At 41.1% G+C, this 15,469-nt stretch overlaps 1 protein-coding gene across 3 annotated transcripts in view; it reads left to right on the top strand.

The window, feature by feature from the left end:
* Positions 1–8,738, top strand: part of GTPBP3 (GTP binding protein 3, mitochondrial) — a 133,448-nt gene extending 124,710 nt beyond the window's left edge. For all 3 annotated transcript variants that reach the window (XM_075825511.1, XM_075825509.1, XM_075825510.1), the window contains exons 8-10: positions 4,426–4,591; positions 5,874–6,164; positions 8,491–8,738. In XM_075825511.1, the coding sequence (XP_075681626.1) occupies positions 4,426–4,591; positions 5,874–6,164; positions 8,491–8,722 (689 nt within the window). In that variant the 3' untranslated portion in view covers positions 8,723–8,738. The remainder of the gene's footprint in view (positions 1–4,425; positions 4,592–5,873; positions 6,165–8,490) is intronic.
* Positions 8,739–15,469: the final 6,731 nt, after the last annotated feature.

Raw genomic sequence — 15,469 nt, 5'->3', positions numbered from 1 at the left:
GATCGCAGGGGATGCCGATGTCGTCATGCCAGCCTGGGGGGCTAATGAAGGCCCTCAGGTCTGCCATCTCTGGCAGGGCTTAATAGGAGACTGTCAAACTCTCTATATACTGCAATACATTAGTATCGCTGGTTCAAGCACCCAAGGGGGGCTTTCTAAAAAAATAAAAAACAGTTAAATAAAGTTTATTTTAATACGAGCAGGGAAGAACAGTTTAGTGAAAGTAGCTACTCTAATATTAAGTGCAGATCCAGCTTCATGTGATAGCTGGATGTGATGCACAATATGTACGCCAGAATTTGGGTTCGATTAGAATTTTGATTAGTAAATCTAAATACACGAGATATTCCCTTTTAATAACATTCCAAAGCAAAAGCTGCATACATTAACTGTACGGCTGTAATAAGGTAAGATGTATAATTTGTATGTACAGTTTAATATATGCAGACGTGTTTAATTGACCACAAAATCATACGGATGTAATCCGTCTCATTCTGTTGCACAAGCTCACTCTCAAGCTAATTCACCAGGGGACCTGTCAGGTGTAATTATACACTTGTCCACAAGGTGGTATTGCTGCCAGATTTTTGAAGCAATTACTCCCTTCTCAACAAAACCTCCTTAACCCCTTAATGAGAAGGCCTGAGAGGTCACCAGTCACAATTTTTCATTTCTTGCCTCTCCACATTTCAGCAACCATAACTTTTCTATTATTTAATTGACGTGGCTGTATGAGGCTTTGTTTTATGCGGGAGAAATTTTATTTTTGTTAGCGCAGTTTCAGGGTACAATATAAATGACTGTGTAACTTTATATAATTTGGCTTACTGAACAGATATCCCCGGGGGTCCTGTCTAGGTCCCAGGAATGACTGCAGAGGGTTCCACCAGTCTCCGATTGTGTCACTTGGAATCCTGGTAACATGATTGAAGGGGTAAGTCCCCTTTGATCATGATGCAGTTAAGGATCAAGGAGTTAAACGGCCCGGATCGGAGGTTCCTCCAATCCCGGCTTTTCTCAGGAATCATCTCTAAGAACAGTAGCTCACTGGAGCGCTCATTATCTACTTCTACAGCAACACCAAAAGACGTCGCTGTAGACTGAGGACCCGCACCGTTTGCCGTCAAAAGACAGTGGGTAGTCATTAAAGGACTAATGTTCTATATTGCATGTAACATATTGTTTTTATCTTGCCTTGTTCTCTTTTACATTCAGTAGCTATTACTGAATACTTAACAGAGATTCATCGTAGGCCCCCTTCCAATATGGCCGGCATGGTACAGAAACGCCAGAGGGAAACTGATGCCAGAACTGATCCCATGCTTTCCTTAAGGAGCAGTTTGGCATCCAATGCCTCAGTTGTGATGCCGGATATCTCTCTGCACCACACAGAAAAATGCAACTCATTTTGAGTATCTTGGAGACTACCAAATTACTGATATTTTCACACACAATGGTCTCTAGAGCAGGGTTCTGCAGCCTCTGGCTCTCAGGTTGTCAACACATGCTGGGAGTTGTAGTAATTGTACAAAACTATTTCCAGTAGCGTCAAATCTGTGGGCAAAAATGTCTTGTTAATTTGTGGATTTTGAACCTTGAAGTGGTTAGTCTTCAGCAGCAGAAGACCACGCTGGGTTCCAGTATTTTTAGCTTATAACTGTAGAGTCAGACTATAGTTGCTTTAGAGGAAGGCTAAGTACACATCTCATTATTACTGTATGTCTGACGTGCACCTTTTGACATGAAGAAACAGTGTCAAAATGTGCACCACAGCTTGTACATTGATTTCAATGGTCAGGACGGATGCCTTAATGGTGTAGTTTGTGCATACGTTTTGTGTGCTTAAATTCTATCCTTGTTTTTTCCATGTCCTGAAAAGCGTAGTCTACTACAAAAAAACGCACGCGTATGTTACAAATGCATATGTCTTTGTAACTTTAAAAATGTATACATCGTCGTATACCACAAATGTGTGCACAAAACGAGATTTGAACTTAGCCTAACTGTCAATCCATAGAACTTTTGACATGTTGTGACATGTCAGAAGTTTTGATCCTGTATAGGGGCAGCTAAGGGCGCATTATACTGTATGGTGGATGCGAAGGTAGCATTATATGTATGGGGGGAAGATAAGGGAGCATTATACAGTATGGTGCAGCTTTGGGGGCATTGGTAATATGGGGGTATCTATGGGGCATTATAGTTTATGATGGTAGCTAAGGGGACATTATACTGGACATACTGTATGGGGGCATTATACTGGACATACTGTATGGGGGCATTATACTGTATGAGGGAAGCTATGGGGCATTATACTGTGTGGGGGAAGCTATTTGGCATTATACTGTGGGAGGCACTATGGGGTATTATACTGTGTGGGGGGCAGCTATAGGGGCATTATACTGTGTGTGGGGTTTTATGGGGGCATTATACTCTGGGGAGGCACTATGGGAGCATGATACTGTGTGGGCCGAACTGGGTGTGTATGGGCGGGGTTAGAGGCTTAACAGGAAATTAGTTGTCCCTATTTGCGATACTTGAAAGTTGGGAGGTATGCTGCCTTATCAGCTCTCCCCAACAACTCGTTGTAAGAATTCTTCTTAAACCCTACCCTTTGTTACCCCAAAACCAATCCTGCAGATATTTATAGGATAAATCAGAATTCCAACAATTGAATATTGCTGTGCCCACCACATAGAATTACACACAAAATTGCGCCAACCATATAGTAATGATAGACATAAACACAGTGTAGCAGTAATACATTTGTCGCCTCTGTGGTCCTGCACTGCCCCCTACTCCACTAAGAGGAACTATGAGCAGCCAATCAGCAGCCACGAAAATAAAAATATCTTCTTGAAATAATCTCATTGCGCAGGAGTGATCTATATTTATCTCTTATATAAGGGCAGATGTAAGTAAATCTCCCCATGTGTTTTTAATACTTCTTGTTTGACCATTTGCTTTTGGTATTAAGAGAATTGTACATTTTAAAGAAGAACTACACCCATGCTTAATGACCAGTAAATTTCCTTAAAGAAAGGTTAAACAGTCACAAGCAGCGTCAGTTACAGTCTAGGTTCTGTTTCCTTCCCTTGAAGTGTCTCCCATTGTGTAAATATGTATTCTGCATTTAAGGATGTGACCCTTTTAGAACTATTGAGAATAACTAATAGGTTCAGCCTCCCCTCCTATTTCTTACAGGTAAAAAGGTCAAGTATCAGAGAGATGAAAAATATGTGTAAACTACAAGATTTGGCAGGAGATTATTTCAGTTCACATATTTTTCTTTCATTGTTGTTGTTAAAGGTCCCATATAATAGTGATTTGGAATATGATGGTCTAAAAATCCCAGTGGTTTGCATTTGTAAATAGTAGGAAAATTATAATTTAAAATTGATGTATATTTTGGAATTTTGATTCAGACTGGTTATTCATATAACTTTATACTCCATTGGTCCTGTGGACACCACACTATTGGTCATCAATATAAAGTTAAATATGAAATAGGATATACATGTTTTCAATACTGTAAGCATGTTTGAAGTGTGTAAAGAGTTGTATAACCACATGTTTACCACTAGGGCATTGGTCAGGAGGCCGGCGGATTCTAGTTACTATCATCCATTAGAATACCAATTCAGCAATCTATTAGTTGTGTCTACAGTTTAATTCTATGTAAAAGTTTATATGATAGATCAAACTATATTGTTCAAAATTGTGATTGGTAACTCCAACTAAATGTTTAGGTGTACCTTCTTACCAAATGCTTCCTTAGTGATGCAGAACTGCACCGTGGTACAATGGTAAAATCTGCATCTTGGCCTCACTGACACTAGAAGTGTCTTTTAACACGAGTTTGTATAGGGCATAACCTCTCAGGATGCAGATAATTTGCAGTTTTATTAAAGTAGTGATGTCCGCTCTAAGCCCATCTTTACCATCAATTCGTTATTCAAGCACGTTATTCTTTTTTTTTTTTTTTTTTAAATCGAATTGATGCGCAAATCACGCATCGCACACGCATGTGCAGTGCGTGGTTTTCACACACCCGTAGACTTCAATGGGTGCGTAGGTGCGTGAAAACGCACCAATATAGGACATGCAGTGAGTTTCACACAGCGGACTCTCGCTGAGTGAAAACTCACGTGTGTGTGAACGACCACATTAAAATCAATGGGTCCGTGTTCTGTGCGTGATTTCCATGCGCAGCACACGGACGTTATTCACGTTCATGTGAACGGCCCTTAAACGGTCTTATTTTCCAGACAAACAACCTGTATAATGATTGTAATAGGCAAGTGAGACATAATTTTTGTCTTGTTTGTTTTAATGCATATTTTTAAACTAATATTTTTAACCTCTTTACTATTTCACTACTAAGTGTTCATAGGTTTTCTTTGTATATTTAAAAATTGACTTTAGGCCAGAAACCAACGGCCATTGTTTCCTCCATTCCTGGCACAACTCGAGATGTGGTTGAGGCAACCCTGAATATTGGAGGATATCCTATTATCCTCAGTGATACAGCAGGCCTGCGGGATTCTGAGGATCCTATAGAGAGGGAAGGTGTGAGACGGGCCAAGGCGAGGTGATTAGTTCATAGATCATCTAAGATTAATTTTTATCTCAAATAACAATCTAAAATCGTAACCTAAAAAGGAAGCATTGGGTATTCCCACAATAGACATTTATTACCTGTCTGTTCACTGGGGGCCCCAGCGCTGGGACCTCCACTGATCACTAGAACGGGGGCCCACGTCCCTCCTCACTCCATGACCGCAGTGATCAGAACTTTGAATAGAGTGGTGGATGAGGATGCATGGCGCCGTTCTAAACTCTATGGAGACAGTTGAGCCCAGCACTGCAGTGGGTGCAGTGAAAAGAAACTGGACCCTCGGGATCCCCTTTCTAGAGATTGTGGGGGTCCCATGAGTGGGGCCCTCAGTGATTACACATTTATCACCTATCCTTTGGATAGGTGATAAATGTCTATTGTGGGAATACGCCTTTGAAATGTTATAGTTAAAAAATAAAAGAACTATGTATAGTATTCAAATAGAAATGTATAAGAAATGTTATCTAATAAGACTTTGTATCTGACAATTCATGTTACGTAGAGTATTAAAGCTTTATAAGCTCTCTTTGCACTTTCCATGTCTCTAGGTATTGTATCGCAGGTTTGGTTTACATCTACTTTCACCCTTCTAAACTTCCTGTAGGGGGATGAACGTCACAAAGGCAAACAACTTGATGGAACTGTTCTTCACCCTTTGCTTTCTGCCAAAAAGTCACTTACTGCTAAGAAATAGGTTCCTGCTAAGTGCCTGGCAGAGACGAAGATCCTGCGCAGAGCCGCACAGATGCATCCTTTGTACTTTGTGATTTTCAGACAATTTATTTACAAGTTATGTTGAAGACGTAGTGCTGGCTTGGCTTTTATGCCTAAGCATAGGAAAACTACCTCCACCTCAGACAGATGCTTTGTTCCAAATCTTGTATTTCTACTACTACGAGACAGGAATATATTACTGTGGATTACTGAGACTACTAATAATCCTTGCGTAGTGTGGTTACTTCGGGATATTGATTCTGATGCCCTCTCAAACTGGGTGTATACAAATGGTTTGACAACTACTCCCCTAGAACACTGCTACCCCAAAATGATCTTGGGAAAAGCCACATTTATCAAAAAACATTTCATGATTATAATCAAATGTAAATTAAAATGTTAGTTACAGTACTGACCTGGGAATAAGTGAACATTCAAGAGGTGCTCCCCATTTCATAAAGATCAGGTCTACCTATGTAGAGCTGTATTTTATTTGCTAAGCAGGGTCCTTCATTATCTAATGCATACTTTGATTTCTCAGGGTTGAGGAAGCAGACATTCTCGTAGCAGTAATAGATGTCAGTGATGATTTACTATCTCAGGAAACACTGCTAGCCCACCTGCAGAACCTCTACTCCAGTTTGCAAGAACATGAACCCAAGAATGTTATAGTGGCACTTAACAAAGTAGACCTGCTGAGCCAAGAGAGTGTTGTTAACTTAGAGAAGCTGTGCCAGGAATTTGGACCTCCGACAGTATGCCTTATGTCTTGCCACACAGGAGAAGGAATCAGTACCTTCTTGAGAACCCTCAAAGACCACTTGGAAGCCATGTGAGTTGCAGATTTAAATACTATTTAATAACTCGTTTTATTTTACCTGGATGTACAAATAGATCAAATGGATCCATTGTAAGTTATAAATCAGGCCCTATTGTCATACCATGAGGAAGCAGATAGCAGCGCGTGTAGTGAGCCATTGCATATTTCCAGGATTGCTGTACCACCTGCAAATACACTGACGACACTTGGCTTAAGGGGACCGAGTCGCTACACTGGACCTTTTGTCTACTCAACTCTCCAAGATTGATGTGGCACTATTTTGCATTAATGTCACAGTACATTACTGGGTTACACCTACCACATTCACAAGCACAGGATTTCTATAGGGAAATTTTACAGACTATTCCTTTCAGAAAAAATACATATATTTACACATATAGTGCAGTTCTCAGATAACAAATAGTGCCTGACAGTGCTACATACTTCCCGGATAACCAGTGCCAGGTAAAATAATAATATAACGCCTAGATAATGCCACACAGTGCCCATATAGATATTGCCATACAGTGCCCATGTGTATATAGTGTATATACACAGCATCCAAATAGGTAATGCCATACAATGCCCATATAAACGGTGCCATACAGTGCCTTCAAATACCCCCTTAGCGCTTTTCAGTGCCAAAAAGTGCCTCCAAGATTTTATACAATTCTTATACAGCGGCATAAATTTCCCCATCAATTTCTAACTTCTAGTTATATAGTTAAGGTTGAAAAAATGCACAGGTCCATCAAGTTCAACCCAAAGCCCCCATGAGGTTGATGCGAATTGCCTCATTAGGGCAAAAATTCCTCCCTGACTCCATGTATGGCAATCAGAATAAATCAACATCCCATCTCCAGAATCTAGTACTCATAATCTCTAATATTATATTCTTCAAGAAAGGCATCAAGACCGTTCTTGAACTTGCTCAATGAATCAACCACCACAACATCCTGTGGCAGAGCGTTCCATAGTCTCACTGCTCTTACAGTAAAGAATCCCCGTCTGTGATGGTGGTGAAGCCTTTTCTCCTCTAGATGTAGAGTATGCCCCCTTGTCCTTCTTACAGGCCTAGGTGTAAAAAGATCATTAGAAAGATCTCTGTACTGTCCAGTTATATATTTGTACATAGTAATAAGATCGCCCCTAAGTCGTATTTTTCCTAAACTGAATAACCATAAATATTATCCTCATTACCATATCGCCTCTTCCGGTCTGTGGTCTTTGCAGTCCCTGTAGAGACGAAGGCCAGCAAAGCTTGCTTCTGGAAAACACAGCCACTCTTTCATGTAGCCTGCAGACCTGAAGAAGCTTTCAATTCTACACAGTTGTTCCACCTTGCTGATGTGCCACTCTCTAGTGTCCATATAGTAGGGTAGGCCAACATTAGTTTTCAGCTGCCAACACTACTATACCCACCACACTAAATAAGCCATAAAAAAGTGCCAGCCACCTGGCAGTGACTATAAAATAATAATACCTCCATGGCCTGGCACCTCTCTCTAATTGGAGTAGCCAGCCACTTTCCTGTGCCAATCTCTGCAGTCAGATCAGCACTGGAGTATTGCAGGGCTGATGTGTGGCATTTTAGGATAGTACCACTGAATTCTGGACACTTGTTTGTTCGCGTTCGGTTGTCAAGAATCACACAGAAAAGGCTTTCAACCTACTTTTGGCTTTTTAAGCCATACTGTGGCAACCCTAACTATATGCCATTCTGTATTTTAATATCTTTGTATACTTATGGTAGATACAAATCAGCTTAGGCACCTATTTCTCATCGATTGCCGCATTTCTTACTGATGACATACTGTTGCATATTATTTAAAAAAAAGGTATTAATCGTACTTTTAAATGAGTGACAGCCATACACTGCAACATTTTTCTATGTAAGAGGGATATATGACTCTGCTCATCGTTTCTAGCTCATAATTTCAAAACTACTGTAACATTTATACGGGTAGGGCAGTATCAGGGAGGCATGCAACCTTACATAACAATGCAAATTTGTATGGCAATAGGTCTTATTAGAAAACTGGGTGCTAACCAATTTGGGCAGAGTAATGGCTGCCATTTTGGAAAATCCAGTATAACTCAGAAATGGCTGAATTCAATAGGAAGGCCCCCTGCACTTGTTGTAGATTATGTTATTGCTGCTGAAACCACCCCATTCAGATGAATAGAACTGATTTTCACGAAAATTTCTGCAACAAAATCTGCAGCGCATACGGGGGACCTAAAAGTACAAGATAATCAAGATGATAAATTAGGGATAATTTATTTTAAGAGGAAATGTTCTTTACTGTTGTTTAATAAATGTTGTATTTCTTTTTAGTTGTGGAGATCCTCTTCTGGGAGCCCCTTCGATTACTCAGACGCGTCACAGACATCATCTTACAGCATGTCTAGATGCCCTAGGGCACTACGGTGTGCACAGACAGCAGGACTTGGTTCTTTCTGCTGAAGAGCTGCGTATTGCACATAGACAACTTGGTGCTATCACAGGCAGGGTGAGCGCAGAGGAGATTCTAGATATTATATTTCGTGATTTTTGCATTGGAAAGTAAGTCTGTCTATGTAAATCCAACCCTTAATATATTGTGCTGTTTTAGACACACAGTATGTTAGGGCCTGTTCACATCACTGTCGGGTTCCGTTTGGGGTTTCCGTATATCTATTCCATCAGGGGAACCGATGAACGGAAAGCCGAACAGGAACTATCGCTCCCGTTTTCATTACCATTGATTTTAATGGTAATGCTTCTGCTTTGGTTTGTTTCCGTTCTGTAAAGTTTCCTTTTTTTTAACGGAACAATTGCGTAGTCAACTATAGTTTCCGTTCGGCTTTCCGTTCATCTGTTCCTCTGACGGAATAGATAAACGGAAACCCCAAAAGGACCCGAACGCTGATGTGTACTGGCCCTTAACTTCTAAAACATTGAGTATAGTTATGCCACTCTGGATCATTTGTGCTTTCCTTGATTTGTATTACTTGTTGGAGATTCTCTAAGCATACTAATGGTAATGTATTATGGATAATATGTTTATATGAACAGGACAGATTTGCAACAGCAGTAGAGTAACAATATATAAATGAGCCCTAAGTTTTATATACGTGTATTGATAACACTGTAGCACAGTGAAACGTTAAAAAGGAAGCTTATGTTGCAGAGCAGTTAGAAGGAGATTGATCACCGAGACGGTTGGGTTAAGGGAGGGGGTGGGTATTTGGAATTATATTGTAATTGTTCATTTACAAGTGTTATGCTGATTATAAGTAAAAAAAAATTCGGAGCACAATGTTCTATGCTATGTAATGTATACATTATTTTCATGTATGTGTTTTTGGCTCTAAATAAAAATCATATTTAAAAAAAAAAAAAAAAAAAAAAAAAAGGAAGCTTAGTGGATTCTTGTCATACCTGCCCGGATAGCTGCTATTGATTTCTTCTTAAAGCCTTATTCACACGAACGTGTTTAACGTCCGTGATACGCGTGTGAAAATCACGCGCATCGCACGAACCTATGTTCGTGAATGGGGCCGTTTAGACAGTCCGTGATTTTCACGCAGCGTATGTCCGCTGCATAAAACTCACGACATGTCCTATACTTGGCCGTTTTTCGCGCATCACGCACCCATTGAGGTCAATGGGTGCGTGAAAATCACATACGGCACACGGAAGCACTTCCGTGTATCGCGCGTGATTCGTGCAACAGTAGATAAAGGAAAAAATTAAAAGCACTGCCTTCATTTATTTTTCTAAACATCAAAACCGCGTGTCATAAGGATGGCATATGCGTGAAAATCACGCAGCCACGCAGCAAACACTGATGACACACGGAACTGCATGTTCGTGTGAATAAGGCCTAATACAGATAGATAGTCTTACATGCTGTCTTTTCTTACAGTTCATGGTCCATTCTCTTTGCCGGCATGCTTGAGTTATTCTCTAACCACACACATAATTACAGATAGTCAGTCATTCACCACAACTGGGACATCTAACTACCATACCACATGCACAAAAACATATATAACTATGAATAATTCAGTCACAAGTTAATAAACGTACGTTTATATTGGTTGGACTGCGGGGAAAAAACTGATTTACAGAGTAAACTCACATTAATATTAGGAGAGCATAAAACTCCATGTGTATAGAATTGACCTACAGCAAAAAAAGTTGAGTAGCTGTGTAAATACACATTACTTTTCTTGTCCAGTACCTGAATTACGGTCTGTATTTTGGTCCAGAGCTGTATTCATTATTGTACGGGCTTCAAGCTGAAATCTCTCAACATTCCCTGCAGGCTCAATGCCTGCAACGCCTGCCCTGGTTGCATTATCTTTCCCCAGGCTTTGTACAGTAATTTGAAGTTGGAAAGGCTATAGCTGGCCACGCTCATAAGATGTATGTCAGCCTAACCCACCGACTTCGGCGTTACCAGCCGACGATTTAATGTCTACAGCGGCATCCGAACTCTCCTCCGACGTCGGGGGAGAGAAGGATTGGTGTAATGTCCAGAGCCGCGGACCGTCGTTCTTACCTGTCCGCCGCGGCCATGGGCGAGTGAGTGCCGGGTGGCATCTCCTTTCTGAGAGACGCTGGCACTCACTTCCGCATCGCTGCACTGGTTCCCGTAGGGTGCGAGCACACTCGCGTCCGGCCTTAAAGGGCCATTGCACACACATGAGTAAAATCTGTAATTAGCCCATGATCACCCTGGACTATAAATAGGGCTCTGCCTTTTTACTCATTGCCTGTGTTGTGCCACCTGTCACGCCTGCTGATATACACCCCTTCTGGTGTCTACAAGTTCATCTGTGCCGAGCCTCCGTTACTGTCTGGACTATCAAAGGTACACTTGTACTAGGACGGTTGTTTGGCCAGCTGCTACGGCGGTGCGGCCTAGTGGGTCCACTTACCCACGGATCGTGACAATTAGGCTGTTGAATTTTAACATACTCCATTCTTTTATCCGTAAGGAGATAAGCCACTTCCAGAAGAGTCTCAATTCGGCCGAGCAAGCATGTATTCGGATGGGGAGAGGGGAATGTGCGTTGCCAGACACTTCTGGCGGCGGCTTATCTCCCGTGAGAACAAAAGGATCGGGCATGTTAAATTCCAACTGCCCGATCCTTCTCCTCCCTGAAATCTGCCATCGGGGGAGAGTCGGGAGGAAATCCGCAGGTACAGCCAATATTAATCTAATGTGTACGACCACCTTTACTCTCCCACTTAATTATAGCAGCTGTAATGACGGGGGTAGGGAAACGGACAAGTGAGCTCTAATCTACCCGCCACTCTGTCCCTGCCTACTTGCAACGACCCGCCCTAGGCAACGGGGTACAACTGGGCGGCGGTCCCTACGCTCAGTAAGTGCACGAGACAAACAGACAAGGGTACACAAAGCTAAGGGAAAAGGGGCAGTTGCCCACGGCAACACCGTGAGCAACAAGAGTGGTGAACGAGCCGAGAAAAACCAGGAGGGAACGAGGTACCAAACGCAGAGCAGGAGAGTAGTCAGCAAGCCAGGGTCAGTATGGAGCAGGATCAAATAGTCAGAAGCTGTAGCTGGGCCAGGAAACCACATGAGAAGAATCACAAGCAAAGGAGGAACAGGAAAGGCAGGTATAAATAGACAGAGGGCGGGAGCTAGCTCCGTCTGGCCAGGCTGTGATAGGCTCTCCCACTCCTAAGCCTGCCATCCTGAGTGGTGGAAGATGGAGTCAGTCTCAGAGACATAGACCCAGGTGCAGACTGATTACCTATGGGCGTATACACAGAAGTTGTGCCCGGCAGATCCTTTACAGCAGCTCAGTTGAACTGTGAGGGATGTCTGTCGACAAACTTGCTGACTGTTACCACAACAACCTAAAGAACTGTGATTGTAGCTCTAGATTTTAATACAGGCACTAGTAGTGATCAGAACAAGACAAGTAATACTTTTTATGTAGATTATTGTAGAATCTCACAGTGGAAAATATCCACTGACGTCTGAATCACCCCTTACTCTTTTATCTGTCTTTCCTTTTGTTTCTTGCTTTTTTTTTTCCATACATTTTCTTATCTACAACTTTAGAATTGTGATCTACTGCAATACTGAAACCTTCAGCTAAGCTTAAAGAGGCTCTGTCACCAGATTTTGCAACCCCTATCTGCTATTGCAGCAGATAGGCGCTGCAATGTAGATTACAGTAACGTTTTTATTTTTAAAAAACGAGCATTTTTGGCCAAGTTATGACCATTTTTGTATTTATGCAAATGAGGCTTGCAAAAGTACAACTGGGCGTGTTTACAGTAAAAGTACAACTGGGCGTGTATTATGTGTGTTACATCTGGGCGTTTTTACTTCTTTTACTAGCTGGGCGTTGTGTATAGAAGTATCATCCACTTCTCTTCACAACGCCCAGCTTCTGGCAGTGCAGACACACAGTGTGTTCTCGAGAGATCACGCTGTGACGTCACTCACTTCCTGCCCCAGGTCCTGCATCGTGTCGGCCACATCGGCACCAGAGGCTACAGTTGATTCTGCAGCAGCATCAGCGTTTGCAGGTAAGTAGCTACATCGACTTACCTGCAAACGCCGATGCTGCTGCAGAATCAACTGTAGCCTCTGGTGCCGATGTGTCCTCGCTCGTCCGACATGATGCAGGACCTGGGGCAGGAAGTGAGTGACGACACAGCGTGATCTCTCGAACACGCTGTGTCTGCACTGCCAGAAGCTGGGCGTTCTGAAGAGAAGTGGATGATACTTCTCGTCAGAACGCCCAGCTAGTAAAAGAAGTAAACACGCCCAGATGTAACACACACAATACACGCCCAGTTGTACTTTTACTGTAAACACGCCCACTTGGACTTTTGCAAGCCTCATTTGCATAAATACAAAAATGGTCATAACTTGGCCAAAAATGCTCGTTTTTTAAAAATAAAAACGTTACTCTTATCTACATTGCAGCGCCGATCTGCTGCAATAGCAGATAGGGGTTGCAAAATCTGGTGACAGAGCCTCTTTAAGGCACATTTACACGGGCCAATGAGGACGAGCGTTCAAGCAAAAGCTCGTTCCTGAACTTTGCTCTGTCTGCTGACCACATCTTTTATGCAGCCCTCAAAATCATCGTTCTCTGCATCACTTTGTCCTGTGTAAACAGGGGATGTGCTGCCGACAAGATGCAAACTGTTTGGGGCCCGAACGATCTTATTAATGGTTGTTCCTACTCATACATTTTACATCGGCCCATGTAAAGGGCATTTAAACAAAGGCCGGTCGACCTGTTATGGGCCGAAATCTGCCCGTGTAACCTAGCCTTTACTCTCTTATTGTTCACTAATGTGCTTTTCAGGTGCGGTTATATAATAAATAAAACACAACCATTTACATTTTAAATGATGATCCTATTCACAACATTTACTTTCATTGTAACCTTTTTTTGTGTTGTATTAAATACCATAACCACCATACTGTCAGGAAACAGTATACAGATTTTAAGCTGTCAAATTTATGCCAACTCTTTTGGCATAGATTTGCCCCACAGAATCCTATGAGTACATCACACGAAATGTTTGGATACTTTTTTTTTTGCTTACCAATTTTATAACTCAAGACTTTCTTAGCTGAGTGGAGTGCTGCTTCAAATAAATTTTTTGGGAGTTGTATAATACTTCTTTCCCACTTTTATTATGAAAGAAAAAAAAAAAAGTAATGATCCCTTTTTGGATTGTAAAGTACGTTTGTGGTTTTTCTTCTATAAATGAAAAATGAGCTGAAAATAAAGGACTAGAATGCTGAATGATAAAATGTATTATGAAAAGTGTGGCTCCATGTGATACATTTTAGAGCAGCCTAGAAGACGTGGGTATGGAAGAGAAGACCGTACCTCAATTCCTATTGTACTTTCTTGTGTCTTTCTTTAAACAGATACAGCATTTTCTTTGTTGGTATTTTGGGCTTGGTATAAAGGTAATACTTGCCACAAAGTTTCACGATTTACAGCGTACCCTCCAAGTGTATTGATTTGAGCAAGATTTTGGTTGATTTGTACTGCCCAGAACAAGAAGAGTTGCAATTACAAATTGGGTGAAGAAAAAGCCCAAACACTGTTCAAATCAACCTCTGCGGTGAGGAATCCAGTCTGGGATCTCAGACCATCAATGATTTTCAGAATGAAAGAGCTCTACAGGGTTTCTCCAATTGGGAAATCTTGTTGTCTGTGATGCACATGCAAACAGGGGGCTCCAGGGGGAGAATCGCTCTCTGCTATAGCTAAAAGAAGGGTATCTGAACTTTTTAAACCTCTTTGGGCTGCCATTCAAACTAAGTTGTGTTAGGTTTTCAGTAACAAAAATTGCCAAGCACTACCAAGCTTTTCAACCTGGAAATAAGTGGTGCTCCAAGATCACAGACATCAATGTATATAAGTCGACCATTTTGGCTGGATTTCCCCTAAAACGAAGTAATAACTGGAGGTGGAACTGATAAAAAAAAGTAAAAGCAGAAACCGGAATATTGAGAAAATTTAGTTGATAGGAGTCCTAATAAGAGAACACACAAGGAGGTGGCAGAATAGCTCTTGGAAGTTCTGGATTATTATTCTTAATTTTTTGTAACCACCTTTTTTTGCTGTATTTCTGAAAAAGAAGCTTATTGAATCCATGTATAAATAACATTTATTTTCAGATTAAGATTACCATGCAAAATAACTATATGGCGCTAATTTTGATCAACAATGTTGAATTCCTAATCTTGCTGTTTGATAATAAAAAAGGTAGAGTATTGTGTCCATTTCCTACTTGTTTTATAAGAATAAAAGTCTACGTACAAGTAATATTATGGACTACTGTATGTCAAACTATTTGATTGCCTCCCTGATAATGATATTGGGACATGTCATCTGCCCAGCTCATGCGTGCTTGCCTTAGAACATTCCTTTTAATAGCAAACAATAGCAGAATAAATATTTTTATTATGCATGCAAGAGGTTGTCCAAATTCAGCAGGCTCTGGGGAAAACAAAGGAAATACTACTTTACACAATGGGTGGTGGATTTAAAGAATAGACTTCCTGCAAAGATGATACATTGGAAAGTGGACAAAGAGGCTGTCTGGGTTTATCCGAAAGAAACTTCCTTTTTAAAAAAAAAAAATTGAAAATTGGGAGATTGGATGTGTCAGGACAAATCTTATTCTTTTGCTTCAGAACCCATAATTTTATCCGCACAGTACATATCCTTTATTTCTTGATAATATTTTGCATTTGATGTTTACTAACTTTATAATACAAATAACTAAATGTTGTATTAGACGATCATAC

This window comes from Rhinoderma darwinii, chromosome 1 (assembly GCF_050947455.1).
Source record: "Rhinoderma darwinii isolate aRhiDar2 chromosome 1, aRhiDar2.hap1, whole genome shotgun sequence".
NCBI lineage: Eukaryota > Metazoa > Chordata > Amphibia > Anura > Rhinodermatidae > Rhinoderma > Rhinoderma darwinii.
The sequence above is the reverse complement of the archived record's forward strand: the minus strand, read 5'-3'. Positions and strand labels throughout refer to the sequence as shown.